General features: G+C 36.9%; 1 protein-coding gene across 9 annotated transcripts in view; it reads right to left on the bottom strand.

The window, feature by feature from the left end:
* Window positions 1-16,552, bottom strand: part of FGD4 (FYVE, RhoGEF and PH domain containing 4) — a 211,653-nt gene that overhangs the window by 53,731 nt on the left and 141,370 nt on the right. For all 9 annotated transcript variants that reach the window (XM_078075867.1, XM_078075868.1, XM_078075872.1 and 6 more), the window contains 2 exons: window positions 10,150-10,302; window positions 2,512-2,695 (listed from right to left, as the gene is read on the bottom strand). In XM_078075867.1, coding sequence (XP_077931993.1) covers window positions 2,512-2,695; window positions 10,150-10,302 — 337 coding nt within the window. The remainder of the gene's footprint in view (window positions 1-2,511; window positions 2,696-10,149; window positions 10,303-16,552) is intronic.

The following is a 16,552-nucleotide window of genomic DNA, read 5'->3' as shown; positions in this document are numbered from 1 at the left end:
GTGGTTGAACCAATACATATATTCCTGCTGTTTTCTGGATGCCAAGACCATGGGGAAAGACAGTTTGCCTTCAAGAGTCCTTAGGAAAAACCAGTGTTCAGTTTTGTGCAAGATGTTATTTCTTTCTAAAATCCTGAAATCTTTCATGGGTTAAAAAGACTAGTTTCAGAAAGAAAGAAAGAGAAAGAAAGAAAAGAAAAGAAAAGAAAAAAAGAAAGAAAGAAAGAAAGAAAGAAAGAAAGAAAGAAAAGAAAGAAAGGAAGGAAGAAACCGTAGTAATACTTACATACGTAAATAATAAAATTCAGGTGCTCCAAATACATCCTCCAAATCACTCACCTTAATATAATAGCGTTACTTGCATTACTGCAAGGAGCAAAATTCTGATACATAGTCTTAATAGTGCAGTCTAATAGTTAGTAACCTATGACCCCACTCTCTTCCTGTCAGTTTACAGTGGTAACTTGGCCTGCTGAATCTCTATTCCTCAAAATGCTACTTTAAGCTGTAACAACTGGGGTAAAACCTGAAAGCTATGCATACTGTAGGCACATGGACATCACTCGACAAGAAATACAACTTCCCATTCAAGTCCTATGGACTCAATGCAACGCTAACCCATTCATACACTTTTAGGGCCAGTTCCTACTGGTAATACCTCACTAAGAACATATATTCATTTCTCGTACTGGCAGTAGACTCTGCTACAAGTAACACCCCTTCACCAGATTTGCCAAAATCCTCACATTACATTCTATCTGCACTTAGAATAAGTTTGCTTAAAATATCTAGGTTACAACATATCTCTCCTTAGATACAACCTTCAAACTTTGCGTCAAAAAATGACTCTGAACCTGTGAAGTCTGAAGGAGTAAAAGAAAACTGGTACTAATATGTGGAAAAACTATGTACATTTTGTGTATGGACAGGAATGCAAATGGTGGGTTACCAAAATGGTGAGAATCAGAAGGCTCAACCTTTTCAATACTGACCCATTAAGGGCTTCCCACAGCTCCCCCCGAATCTGGTATGCACTACAGACAGGGATCAGGGCTACAGCCCTTCCTGATATTATGCAGTCATTGGACATGGCCCTGAGAATCTGCAAATATGAAGGGTCACTCTCTGTGCTACTGAATCAACTTACTGAGAAAAAAATTTAAAGTGGAATTAAATAATTCTGGTAAAGATTACTATAATTTAAGATAGCAAAGGTATTAAAATTCCCACTTCAGAGGAAGAGATGTTGAAGTTTAAATATTTATGACTCAAGTTCCCACAATTGATTGGGAATGAAAATGAAGACAGGCTTCTGAACTACTTTTCTTCTCAAGAACTTGTTTCTAAATATAGTCTCATTTTAAATGAAGGATATTGCAGTTTTGTACTTGGTCACAATTTTCAGAAGATTTCTGTAAGTATTTCCAAGCTATGATCCACTATGTAAATAACAATAAATCCTGCAAGTAAATAATGCAATCACCTAGCAGGAAACCATTCCCAACTATTACACTGGAATGAATGGAAATATTTGCCTTCAAGTATGAAAGAGAGGTTATATACATTGTTTAATCAAATATAAACTTTTGGTGACAGAGAAAATTAAAATCCTTCTGATAAAAATTTTTTTTTTTTAATTCTATTTATGTCAGTGATGGGAATTCTAAGAAAAAGCAATTGAGGTCATAAAGGAGAAAAGCAACTTATGGGAGTTTATTTTTATCTTCAAGTGAGAAATTCGTATTTTGCCTACATTTTTTGAAACATTAGGACTAAAGAATATAAAATTATATCTAATAAATACAAAACTGAAACTTAGCATTTATTTTGCTATTGGCAATGTCTCCTCACAAAACCTAGTACGATACAAGGGAGTGGGGGCGGGGGGAAGGGGAAGGGGGCTGAATGGATACTGAAGACTCAGGTTAAATAAAAAGTAGGTCAGAAAGAAGGCCACAGAGATGGCATAGGCCGGCAGAAATTCCAGCCACAAACATGCCAAGTGAGAAACAAGGAGAGACAACCTCTTGCTCTCCCAACCCAGACAGCTAGCCACCCACGGCATGACCCCGAGGCATAAAACAATGTGACATATGCAGATACAAAGGAAATGAGAGCGCATATCAGTTGATCTATACGACACACAATGTGATGAAAAAGCTGGTGGCAGAGACTGTGCTGCACATCAGGAATATAGAGTAAATGACAATTCATATTAGGGCAAGTTTAAGTATTTTTAAAATTTACTCTTTCTAAAAGCCTACCAAAACCTAGTAGAATACTTATGATTTAGAAAATCTATTACTCCATCATCTTTTTTTTTTATTTTATTATATTATGTTAGTCACCATACAATACATCATTAGTTTTTGATGTAGTGATCCACGATCCATTGTTAACACCCAGTGCTCCATGCAGTATGTATTACTCCATCATCTTAAACACACACACACACACACAACCCAGCTTTCTTCACCCCTCATCTTTCTCCCATTGTGAATTAGCTCTTACCTGCCTCCTTCAAAGCGACTGATGAGATCTGATACCTTACTGGGTTTTTCTTTTGAGACACAAGAAGCAGAGGCAGGTTTAACTTCCTCCATCCTTGGTTTCTCACTAGATAAAGCTTTATGCCTGGGGGTTTGGTGTATACTGGACAAAGGTGAATTCTGCAGATGTAATGGCTTTGGAGGCACTGTAGAAAAAGAATTAAAAGAATTCAGTATTTCACTGATATATATTCCATTACAAATGAAACTGGTGGCCTGGGTGCAAAAATCTTCAGCATTATCAAACTTTTGTAAAGGAGTCTGTCAAATTTATACTGAATCTTAACCAAGGGATCTCTATCTAGGACATTTGTTGTGTCCTGTGGAAATCCCACCTCCAAGATTCAAGTGGTTCTCTTTTAATTTTAGGTCATTTTAAATATGGCTTTATTAAACATCTAGGGATCTGCGTATTGCTGTGACCTTCCAACGTCTACTAGAGATAACATAGCAGTTACTTATCTAAATGGAGAAAACAAAGTACTAAATTTGAAACTAATTCCTAGGGATACACTGCTTGTTACAAAACAGATTTTCTAATTATAGAGTAATAGCTAATATAACAGAATCCAGAGCTAGTAAATTAGACATAAAAAGCCAACAAAACAATATCAAACAACAGTAATTACTATAGCATCTTCCCATTTAACAAAAGCACCTGATCTCATTTGATCTTAGATGAAATTTTTCACTTTACAGTCCTTTGAGGTAGGTAGCATTATTCACCTCTTAGGTCTATGAAGGTTCAGAGTGGTTAAGTGATTGCCCTGGAAGAATAAGGCTGATCTGATTTTATGACTGGTACCCAGACTCTAATTCCTTCCTCTGTCAGCATTGCTCCTTATCATAAAACCAGCAAAAGGGGGTTATAGGAGTTCTGTTATTATTGTCTGCTATGTTAACAGTTGGCTTGTATTAATACACCACAAATTACTTGCTTAGCATTAAGTCCTTCCCTCAGTTAACAGATCATTTCCTGAAATATTAAAATCTACGGAATTTCTCTAACAGATGAGCAATTCTGTAGATGAGAAAATAAGTGCTTGCTTTATCAGTACAGGAATTACTTCAATTTTGAAAACCAATATAATTTTCCTCTTAGATTAACATTCTGGGTCAAGGATTATATAACATGTATGCGTTTTTCTATAACTGGTTCTAACAAATCAAATAAAATCATCGTTTTTCTTTTTTTAAATCCTTGTCCTGACTTCCCAAGGAAGGGTAGGGAATCATGTCTCCTAATTACATGCCCCATTTTCCCCCAGCTTGGTTACCCTGGTCTTCAGTCATCTCATTTCTTCTATAAACTTGGCTGACAGTTGCCTGATGCTCACTGGCTTAGATGTCATTATTTCTATGTGAGTTACCAATTCTTACAAAGAAGGGAAAAAAAAGCATATCACAATAAACTACAGGTATAACAATTAATTCACCTCATTCCCTTTCAACACAAGAAGAAAATCCCAATTAAAAAATGGCATGCTTCTTTTTATGGAAATGGTGTTATTTTCCAAGAAATGCTCAGGGGGGATGGTTAAATATAGTATCCATTGAGAAAGAAGGGACTTATAAAAGTGTGATATTTGTTAATTTTAAGGAAAAATTTCCTGTGTAGAATATATACCAAAATAGTAAACTATGACAATATCCCACAGAAAAAAAAAAGTTTTAATATTAAGAATAATTTCAACATTCCTAATTAGAATATTCAAAAAAGGAAGTGAATGTGTTCTTTATAATTCTATAAAAATTATTATAAAATTGTTATTATTTATTCATCTAGAGTTTACTCAGTGAACATTATTTATTACATATCAGACACTGTTAGATGCTTAGAAGACTCAAATAAGATGATACGTATCAGCCAGTTTCTCAGAGATAACTCCACTGACTTTTCCCATTTCAATTATGCTTACCTCAAACTGTTTCATAGCATTGTGTACTTTTTCTCCAAAGTGCTTATAATAAATCACTATGATTAAGTAGTCATAAATAGTATTAAATAAACCAGAAATAAAATATTAAGTATACTATAATGTAAAGCTTTCTCTTCCACAAGGCTGGGGTTCTGTGAGGGTAAGAAACAAGTTTATTTTGATCACAAATATATTCACAGTAACCACGTACACAGTGCTTGGCAAATTTGTGGAATACATAAAGGAACAAATTAACGTCATCAAGGAATTCATAGTCTAGTGAGGAGACAGTTTAATGAGGTCGATAAAAGTGGGCATTGGGTACTGTTATTTGAGAAGCACAGAGGAGGCATCTCATCAAGGGAGATAACCCAAATGGAAAATAAAGTAAATATGCACATTTTAAATAAAAGAGCACAAATGTTACATGTATATGACAAAAATCTCAAGATGATACATGAATGGCTAAAGCGTCAGAAACACTGCCTTATGGGGAAATAATGTGTACTTTGGTCAAAAAACAGAACTGATGAGTAAAAAGGACTCTCATCTTCCCCTCCCCTGCCCCCTCTCTCATCATTTCTATCTTCTACCCTATGGAGGTCAACATTTCCAAATGCTCTCTGGACATCCCCTAGGTGTTCTGATATCAAGGCACCTCCGCTTAGTATGTCTGAAACTCAACATAGTATTTCTCCCCCCTGCAGCCCAATGGATGTAAATAGAAAAAACAGTGTTCAACCTCACTAATAATCAGGGAAATGAAAATAGGATTCTACTTCAGCCCCATCAGGTTAACCAAAAATTTTAAATCTGACAATACCAAGTGTCAGTGAGGATATCAAGCAATATGATATCTCATACATTTTGAGAGGGAATATAAATTAACAGAACCATTAGGAACTTGACATTTCCAAAATACATATCTTAAAGAAATTCTTACATATCAATACAGGGTTTCTTTAAATATTTACTTTTTCATTAATTCAGTATTTACTGAATACCTCTTAAGTTCTATGTACTTGATCTTATCAATAAACAAAAGGAAAGATAAGAAACAAAAAACCTAATAAGTAAACCATATATGAGAAGGTGGTGAGAGCTAAGAAAAAAGGGGGAGGGCTAATACAAGAACAAGATAAAAGGGATTTGGAGTATAGGGAATGGGGGGGGAAGGGCAGATTGCAGTATTATATTAAGTACGGTATTCAAAGTGGGCCTCTTTGAAAAGTTCAGATTTGAAGAAGACTTGAAGTTGAGGGAGTTATTTTGGGAAGAGTATTCCATCCAGTAGAGACCAAGCTAGAGACAATGGAAGCCAATGTGCCTGAAGCCAAAGCAGCAAATAGGCAAGAGAAGGTACTGAGGTCAGAGGGAGGGCCTGATAACCTGATAACGCAGAACCTGGTGGTGCCCTGTAAGGAGAGTGACTTTGAGTGAAATGAGAAGTCACTGGAGTTCTGTGCAAAGGAGTAACATGACAGGACTTCTAGCCAACTATGTCACTCTGGCCGCTTTGTTGAGGATGTCGGGAAACAGGGTGCAAACAGGGTAGAAGCAGGGAGAAGAGTCAGGAGACTACTGCAGAAATTCAGGCAAAATAACGGTACTTAGAAGGAGGTAGTGAGAAACAGGTGGATTCCAGTATGTTTTCTGAGTAGGCTTCCTGATAGAATAAATGTGAGGTATGAGAGAGAGAGGAGTCAAGGATGACTCTGGAGACCTTTGGCCTGAACCACTGGAAGGATGGAACTGTCATCAACTGACCACAAGAGGTAAAGTAATTTTTGGAGAGATCAGTAGTCCAGTTATGGACATGCTAATTTTAAGATATCTAGTTGACTCTAAGTAAATGGGCTCTATTGCAGCCAATTTTACAGACCGTAAATAGAACAAAACAATTTATTTAAAAATTTCCAACCATCCGAAATAATTACCGAGCATGAAAAGAATGAATTGCCAGTTTAAGTTTGGGGATTACTAGTGGATTGTGATTAGTCTCATTTTACTTACTATGAAAAACTACAGCTGCCCATTTCATTTTTATGTAAACTCTAGCCCAACGTGGGGCTCGAACTCACAGCCCTGAGATCAAGAGTCGCATGTTCTACCAACTGAGCCAGCCAGGTGCCCTACACAGCTGGCTATTTTTAATACATTATGAATTGATAACATATTATACTTTAAGAATGGAACATTACACACAGGATTCTTTACTTTAGAAGAAAATGAAATGCGTTTGAGTACCTCACATTTACTTAAATTATTCAAACAATAATGTGGCTTTCGAAGTTCATGAAACTTTTTTTTAAACATTAAGGTTTAATGATTGATGAGTAATAATATATGGGCTCTACAAAATAAACAATTATGGAGAATGCTGTGGATCAAAGCTCCTGAGAGAAAAAGAACTATTAACTTTAATTGCTAAAGAAGTTATTCTGAGTTATGTCTAGCATGGCAGGAAATAGTTCAATATTAAAAGTGGTGAACAAGAAGACAGACTTATGTTGGAAGTTGCTCAGTAATTTATTTGTTTGACGGGTAGGATTGGTATGAAGTGAATAAACCATTGTTTTCCAAGGCTTTAGGGTATTTTCTGAGGCTGAGGCAAAACAAGCCCTAACTATTAAAGGAATCTATTTCAAAAAAGCTACAGGCTCTTACTTAGATTCAAATGGAAGCTTATCTAATCTAAAATTTACCTCTTTCATTGTTTTAAAATTGTAATTGTTCAAAAATACTTGTTGGTATTTTTTAATTGATATAATTGACATACATTATATTAATTACAGGTTTATAATATGATTCAATATTTGTATATATTGTGAAATGATCACTAAAGTCTAATGAACATCCATCACCACACAGTTACAATTTTTTTCATGGGTTGAGAACTTTTAGGATCTCTATTCAGCGATTTTCAAATATACATCACAGTATTATTAACTATAGTCACCAAGCTGTACACTATATCCCCATAACTTACATATTAATAAACACAAAAATATAAACCTGATGTTGTTCCAGACACATTACTATATAATCACCACTAATAAAGGTATTCAATATTGTCCCTCCCTTTAAATATCACTAAAATAAATTGTAGCTATGATATTATTAGCACTCCACAGGAGAAAAAAAAAGATTTAATTATGAGCTCTTTTGAGGATCCAGATAAGAGTTTCTCAAACTACTGACATTTCAGGTCAGATAATTCTTTGTTTTGGGGGGCTGGCCTGTGCACTGTATGATGTTGAACAGCATCTCTAGCCTCTCCCCACTGGCTGCCATTAGAAACTTCCACACGTGGGGTCAAGCAAAAAAGTCTCTAGACAATATCAAGTGCGGGCCATGGGGTGGGGGGCTGCAAAATTATCTCCAGTTGAGAACACTTCTCTAAAATAAGAATCTTCAATTAAATTAAAATTACATAATGGATCTTGAAGCCTCAGTAGGCTCCCCATTCATAATTTGTAAGGGATTTGCCATGAAGTGGGAATAAAGGTATCAGCATGATAATCCCTTGATCTGTACAGGAAGTCCCTATTAATGACCCCTTCCTTTCTTTGCCTCAGTCACCCAAATATTCTGAAGGGTTTGGAGAAATTAAAAGTAAGCTTCTCTCCACTAGAGGGTGGGGAACACTTTTATTTGGTTAATAAGTAAGTAGTGCCCAATTTACTTGGCAGCTGATCTGACAATACTAAGATGTAGCCTCATTTCCTGCATGTTTTTCTCTATATAGCACACATTCTTCCAAGTTTTAAACAAAGAACAGCAGAAACAAAGTAGAGGAAACGTGGCGATGGAGCAGGGAGTCATTCAACAAGTATTACTGAAGGCCTGCGATGCCATGGGGGATTGGCAGTCCAAAGGCAGAAATAAACTAAGATGGATGAGTGACATACAGAGTAGGTCAGATTGTAATGAATGAGAAAAAATAAAGTAGGTAAGAGGAAATATGAAATGTCAAAGGTGACAGTGGGGTTAAAATTTTAGCTGGGGAACCAGAAACGGGCCAAGCAGTGAGTGAGAGTATTTTTTAAAAAGTACAATGTTCTCTAAATCATTTAATACCTGGAAATAGTCCCTGTAGTTAGGTAAAATTATAGATATTAATCCATATTCAGAACAGGAAGTATGTATGTATTTAAATAATCAATATATTGACTTTAATATAATTCCAAACAGCAAAAGCAAGATCAAGTGTTAGCTCCCTAAAGAATATGATTATTTTGGCACACAGCAGCTCAGGAAGGGCACTGCTGTAATTTATCTCAATGAACTATGAAAAACAATGAAGTAATGCATCTTCCCAAAAAAGGCTTTATAAATAATGAAATTCCTGTTTGTGATCTGGGCAATTACATAAAACTGAATTACATTCATTTTTTATATTCTTACTTCATTTGATCTCTGTCAGCTCAGGTCTAACGAGCAAGATGGAATTTTGTATTTGGCAAATAAAATAGCTTAAACCATGATCAAAAAAATTTCTATGTTCATATTCATATCAATTATATAGGGAGGAATATGGTCAAAAGAAAATGTTATGAACTCATGAATGAGTCATTCATTTCAATCACCAATTATCTGACCTCACTATTTGATAGCCTTACCCCACACTACCACAAATATAGCCAGTAGTGAGAACAAAAAGAAAAATGTCCCACAATCTGGCAGATTCTATTTTAAGCCCCTTTCTGTTTAAGCGCCTTTAAGACTCAGAAATCCTAAAAACATAAGAACTTTAAAGAGTAACGCTTGTTCTTTTATGATGTGTTCTCTGTAACAACTTTTCTTTCAAAGAACAAGAAAGAGACCAAAGTAAATACAACATAAATCAAATAGAAATTTATTTTTTCCCAAAATATATATTAATTCTGAAAATGCCCAGTATTGTTTCTTGGCTGAATATTCAGCATTTGGTACAAATCTATTGGAAGAAACTACACATTAAATCACAGTAGGGCTCAGTTTTGTGTTAATGTTTCCAAAGGTCTTACTCTCTGTCATCAAAATTGAAGTTCTGTGCTCTTTAAAGCTAATACCCAGTTCACTAGAAATTTATTGCCAAAAGGAAATGGTCCCTGAACAAAACATTCAAAGATTTCCACCATTGTAATTGTTTTTCCCCTTGTTGACTGCTCAAATCTTGAATGGAGGAGCCATTTATTTTAATAACTGTGGATGACTTTACTAAGAAGCCTTTTCAAGCCCCAGTTCCTGAATAGCATAAAATCACATTCTTACGAAGTATATTAAGCACGGTTTTACAATTATCTGTTTCACAGATCCTCTGACATCTAGCAAGTCATACTGATTTTCTGACAGTAGTCATTCACTTGTCATACATTTATTATGCAAATAGTAAGTCAGGCCATGTACTAGGTCAAGGATAATGCATGAAGTGATCACAATCACCTTAAGGGGACATGTAAATTTCAGCAATGAGAAAAGAATTATATTAGAAAAATGTATAAGGTGTTTTAGGAGCAGAACAAATACCCAACTCTGCCTGAGACTGATTTTTTTCCCTGAAAAAAAAATAAATGCACCCAATATTTCCATTTAAAGCTTTAAACTCTTTCTTATTCATTATCATTCTTCTGGGTAGGCTTCATCAATAACAAAACACCCAACCTGATCAAAAACAAACAAACAAACAAAACCCATACCTTGTGGCTTTGGACTTGCAGCTGAGTGTTTCGCAGGTGTTTTTCCATTTATTCCCTGAGCCTCTTCATTAGATACATTCTGATCAATCAGTGGGGTCGTGCTTCTTTTCAAACAAGGTGGAACTATAGTGATCTTTGGACAGGTACTGCTGCCTGGAAGAGTTCAAAAAGAAAGGACAGGTAAACAGAGAGGTGGAGCGCAGCTATGTCCCATGAGTTAAATGTCCCAAGAAACAAAAACAATCACAGGTACAAGACTAAGCATAGCAATACATGTCCCGTGTGTGCTGGCCTTGCCAGAATTTCTTGGGAAAGATTTCATTCCGCGTGCTTGAGAAACCTTGTAATGCGTACTGACAGAGATCACCACACACGCGTGCAAGCACGCACACATGCACACCCCCGCCCTCTCTCCCTCCTTTCCTTGTAGGGCCACAGAAAGGGCAGAATGCAGCTGCTACAGGGGAAGGCGAGGACTGGAGGGCCCCAGCACTCATCTGTTGCAAGCGTTCCTTTCCAGTGGCCAGTCACCAGTCATCGAGTGACTAGAGTGACTCGAAAGAACAAAGCAGGAAAGCACCGACATGACAGCTGACCTAAAGACTCTAGAAGAATGGTTCAGTGAGAAACGAACAAATACACACACACTCCTCTCACTCACGAGTTTACTCAGACTCCACATCTACATATATAAGCTAATACCCACATTTAAAAAAAAAGGATTATACAGATTATACTGTCATATCTATAACTCAGCACTCTAAAATGTTAAGAGACTGAAATACATCGTAAGACATAGATGTAAGAAAATAGATCAATTTTTTGTTCGATTCCTGATATAAGAAGTTAACTGTTGAATTTCAGAGACTTTTTAAGAAATCATATGCCACTGTTTTCTCTTTATACTACTCGTATTAAATTTCCCTTTCTTCTGGTTGACCCAGTGATATTAACAACAGACTGGACCCTGCTTAGGAGAAAATAAAATTTCTACTAGGAATATTATGATGACTAAAGTATTCCATTTAAGAAACTATCACTGTTTAAATAAACAGAGTTTCATTTTCATAGAATTCAAGTATCTAGAGAGAGAACTATAAGAGATCAAAAGCCTTAATTATTCAAAACAAATGCTAATAAAACCCAATCAACTTTTTACTGAGTAAAAAAATTCCATTTTGATTATTAAACAGTACAAAGTAAAAACTGCACACGCTGCTTTATTTTCTGCGTTCTCCTTGAAATTTACCTTGGTAAAACAAATTTTAAAAGATATTAACCATTCTGAGTATTGTCGACAAGTTCAAGAGATCCAGTGCTACAACCAAGTAAATGGGTTTTCATCAGACACCCTTCTGCTAAAATGGGCTGCCAGCTGGATTAAGCACTGTTTAGCCAAACAGAACAGAGGCTTTGAATGCAAGATTTATAGATTTGACAGTATATTATGACAAATGCAAACAGAAGAAATAAAAGCTCAAATCTTTAGGGGCGCCTGGGTGGCTCAGTCGTTAAGCGTCTGCCTTCGGCTCAGGTCATGGTCCCAGGGTCCTGGGATCGAGCCCCGCATCGGGCTCCCTGCTCGGTGGGAAGCCTGCTTCTCCCTCTCCCACTCCCCCTGCTTGTGTTCCCTCTCTCGCTGTGTCTCTCTCTGTGAAATAAATAAATAAAATCTTTAAAAAATAAAAAAAATAAAAAAATAAAAGCTCAAATCTTTAAAGGTGTGATCCTATCTACCTTTTTAGAAAAACCATGTGAAGTAGGCAAAATATAACTCTAAATAATCTGTAGCATGGTATCTAACCACTCAGCCTTTTAGGAGCATTAGGATGTTTGTTCCACAGTGATCCCAAAGATGGCTTCCGGGTCCTAAAGGCCTCCAGCTGGGGTCTGGAAGTATGGCCTCAGGACAGAAACAGTGAAAAGCCAGAGATGAGCTCCAAGTCAGAGGCAGAAACTATAATGTGATTGTAAAATGAGGCACTGAAAGCAAGAATGTGACTTATAGCAACAAGACTATAAAAAGGAGGCAGCTAATGGGTTAAATGAGAAAATAGATTATACTGAATCTTTGAAAAATAAATCACCACATTACATATTAAAAGATGAAACCACTTTAATAATTAGCCTATTTAGAAACAAAAGATGTCTTGAATAAATAACTTGAAATTAAAAACTAGGCCCTTTATTTCTGGATAGCAAACTTTCAGGGTATGATGGGTTTTATGCAAGTGTCATATTTATTAGAGAGTACCCCCATGAATGTGCCAAAAGGCCTGCAGTAAGAAATCAACTACATATCCATTTTCTTATAAATCCATTAAAGTCACGTTTACAATTTTTTTGGTCAGTGCAATAAATCTACAGCTAGAAACTTGATTTTAGATCATTGCTTAACACCAGTCTGCAAACTTTAGCCACTATCACAAAGTATGAAAATATGGTGAAAGACACAGAAAACACATTTTTAAAGGGTTAAGGAAAAAAAAAAGCAATGACAAATAGGCAGCAGAGACCATTTGTAGCTGCAAAGCCAAAAATATATTTTTTAAAGATTTTATTTATTTATTGGGGGGGCATGAGAACCAGAGCGGGGTGAGGGGCAGAGGGAGAAGCAGACTCCCTGCTGCGCAGGGAGCCAGATGTGGGACTCCATCCCGGGACTTTGGGATCACGACCTGAGTGGAAGGCAGACGCTTAACCGACTGAGCCACCCAGGAGCCCCAAAGCCAAAAATATTTATTAAATGGCCTTTTACATGAAAAGTTTGCTGACCATTGTTCTAGGTCAAACACATCATGGTAAAGAAATGTGCCATAAAAAAAAAAAGGACCATTTCATTAAATACTTCATCTTTTGACATACTGGAATAGCAAAATAAAGTAAAACTTTTTTTTTTTTTTTTTGAGTGTTTATGACTGACTCAGCCTATTCACATTTGGAGACAGTTCTTATTTGGGTGCCAAACGCATAACAGGGAACTGAAACCAAAACTGTAACCAGATGGTCCACCCATTCAAGAAATTTAATATTAACTTTTAGATTCCAACTTACCAAGAAGAGTGACTAAACAGTTAATCTTGGGCTCAGATACAAGTACAGTTATATTATGTTAGTGTGCAGGAAGGGGTCCTATTTAAATAATGTCTCTTCCTGAGGATTGATAATCTTTTCAGCCATGGTCCTACCCATTTTGCATTCCTCTGCATTTGGGTTACTGATTTATGCTTGTTGGGTCGCATCTCCTGTAAGAAATGTCTCGATATAGGCTAACTGCAAAAGGCCTCAGATATTCTCAATCAATCCAGCCTCATCTTTGACTTCAGATAGAGGCTGCCACTACGCTTCACTTTCATTTATAGGTCTTCTTTTATATCTCTTGTGAGTGGCAGATAATCCCTCTTAATGGTTAGGGTGACTTTGTCTCCTATTTGCAAAACTTTGTGTTGAGCTATTATTATATTTTGCCAAATCATTCTCAAATAGCTCTTTCACACTCTTTGGCCATCCTTTCCAAAAGAAAGTCCACTCAGTTTCTGATTCTACAGGCCTGCTCTCTTGCCATAGTATCCATTCCCTCAGATCACATCTTTCTGGCCTTGCTATGGCCATGTCTCTACTGCCTCAACCATTCATGACATCTCTTCCAACTGCACCAAGTCTCTAGTCCGTAAAAGCTCAATGGACTCCTCTCCTTGGGACAAGAGGGTCTCTTAGATTTAAGAGGTAAGAAGTAGTGTTCTAGGGAAGACAAACTTTTTAGGACTACATTGTCCAGAGTAAAGAGATACCTTAAAAACAAACAAACAAACAAAATCCACATTTTTTTACAGAAGATTTTTTACTTGAGAGAGAGCGCACAAGCGTGAGCATGCATTGGGGGAGAGGCAGAGGGAGAGAATTTTTAAAATTTTTTTATTGTTATGTTAATCACCATACATCGTTAGTTTTTGATGTAGTGTTCCATGATTCATTGTTTGTGCATAACACCCAGTGCTCCATGCAGAACGTGCCTTTTTTTTTTTTTTTTAAAGATTTTTTATTTATTTATTTGAGAGAGAGAGAATGAGAGAGCAAGCATATGAGAGGGGGGAGGGTCAGAGGGAGAAGCAGACTCCCTGCCGAGCAGGGAGCCCGATGCGGGACTCGATCCAGGGACTCCAGGATCATGACCTGAGCTGAAAGCAGTCGCTTAACCAACTGAGCCACCCAGGTGCCCAGAACGTGCCCTCTTTAATACCCATCACCAGGCTAACCCATCCTCTTACCCCCTCCCCTCTAGAACCCTCAGTTTGTTTTTCAGTCCATCCTCTCTCATGGTTCATCTCCCCCTCCGATTTCCCCTTCATTCTTCCCCTCCTGCTAACTTCTTCTTCTTTTTTTTCTTTTTCTTAACATATATTGCATTATTTGTTTCAGAGGTACAGATCTGAGATTCAACAGTCTTGCACAATTCACAGTGCTCACCATAGCACATACCCTCCCCAATGTCTATCACCCAGCCACCCCATCCCTCCCACCCCTCACCACTCCAGCAACCCTCAGTTTGTTTCCTGAGATTAAGAATTCCTCATATCAGTGTGGTCATATGATACATGTCTTTCTCTGATTGAATTATTTCACTCAGCAGAACTCCCTCCAGTTCTATCCACGTCGTTGCAAATGGCAAGATCTCATTCCTTTTGATGGCTGCATAATATTCCATTGTATATATATACCACATCTTCTTTATCCATTCATCTGGCGATGGACATCTTGGCTCTTTCCACAGTTTGGCTATTGTGGACTTTGCTGCTATAAACATCGGGTGCACGTACCCCTTCGGATCCCTACATTTGTATCTTTGGGGTAAATACCCAGTAGTGCAATTGCTGGATCATATGGTAGCTCTATTTTCAACTTTTTGAGGAACCTCCATACTGTTTTCCAGAGTGGTTGCACCAGCTTGCATTCCCCCCAACAGTGTAGGAGGGTTCCCCCTTCTCTGCATCCCCACCAACATCTGTCGTTTCCTGACTTGTTAATTTTAGTCATTCTGACTGGTGTGAGGTGGTATCTCACTGAGGTTTTGATTTGGATTAGAGGGAGAGAATCTTTAAGCAGACTCCCATCTGAGCGCAGAGCCTGATGTAGGGCTCTAACTCACAACCCCTGAGGTGACCCGAGTGGAAACCAAGAGTTGGACGTTAAACCGACTGAGCCACCCAGGCATGATCCGCACCACCCCCAAAACTTCCTTTGAAATATTTTTAGATTTAAAGGGAGCTGCATTCAGGTTCCTAAAATTAGCATCTTATATAACCATGGTACATTTATCAAAACTAAGAATTTAATATTGATACAATACTAAACCAAAGATTTAGTTCAGATTTCATCAATTTTTCCACTAACATCCCTTTTCTGTTACAGGATCCAATCTAAAATATCACATTGCATTTAGTTCTCATTGTCTCCTTATTGCACCCCAAACTGAGAGAGTTACTCAGTCTTTGCTTGTTTTGTATGATGCTGGCACTTTTAAAGAGTCACGGTCAGGTATTTTGTAGACTGTCCCCCAAATTGAGTTTCTCTAACGTTGTCCCATGATTAAATTGGGTTTATGGGTTTGAGGGCAGGACATCATAGAGACAATGTGCCCATCTCACTGTATTACATCACTGTGTGTTATCAATGTGATTATCACATGTGATATTAACTTTGGTCCCTGGGTAAGGTGGTATCTGCCAGGTTTCTCCACTAAAAATATTAAAAGACATTTTCAACAATGTTTTCTTATCATCCCTTCAAAATCTCCCCATTTGTCCTATAAATTCAAATAAGGGTCATATCTCCCATGTGTTAACTAAAATGCCTAGATTAAGAGATCAACTAGTTCTTTTTTTTTTTTTTTTTAATAAACCCATTAAAGTTATAAACTCATGGTTTACAACCCTTTTGCAAAGGGGAACAAATCCATAGCCAGGAAATTTATCTTAGAATACTATTTGTTTTCCAAACTTCTAGAGCTCCATAATAACTTTTCCAAAAAAATAAGCAAACCATAAAGGAAATTAGAAAAGAATATATGATTAATAGTTTAAGAAATTTTCTTGGACCTAGGAATTCTACTTCTAGGAATGTACAGAAAGAATCCTGTGTGTGTAAAAGTATATGTACATATACAAAAGTATATGAATAGTCGATGCAACTTTATGGAACATATGAACCACTGTTAAAAACAGAAAAACGTAAGATTGGGACGATCTCCAAGACATTATTAAATAAAAGACAAAAAAAGCTACAGAAAAATATGTACAGTAGGATCCCCTTTAAAAAAGGAAGATGCATACAAATGTGCATAAATGCATTAGAAAGGGATGTCAGTAACAGGGCAAACTTAACTGGGGGAATTGGGAGTAGGAGG

This window comes from Halichoerus grypus, chromosome 6 (genome assembly GCF_964656455.1).
Source record: "Halichoerus grypus chromosome 6, mHalGry1.hap1.1, whole genome shotgun sequence".
NCBI lineage: Eukaryota > Metazoa > Chordata > Mammalia > Carnivora > Phocidae > Halichoerus > Halichoerus grypus.
The sequence above is the reverse complement of the archived record's forward strand: the minus strand, read 5'-3'. Positions and strand labels throughout refer to the sequence as shown.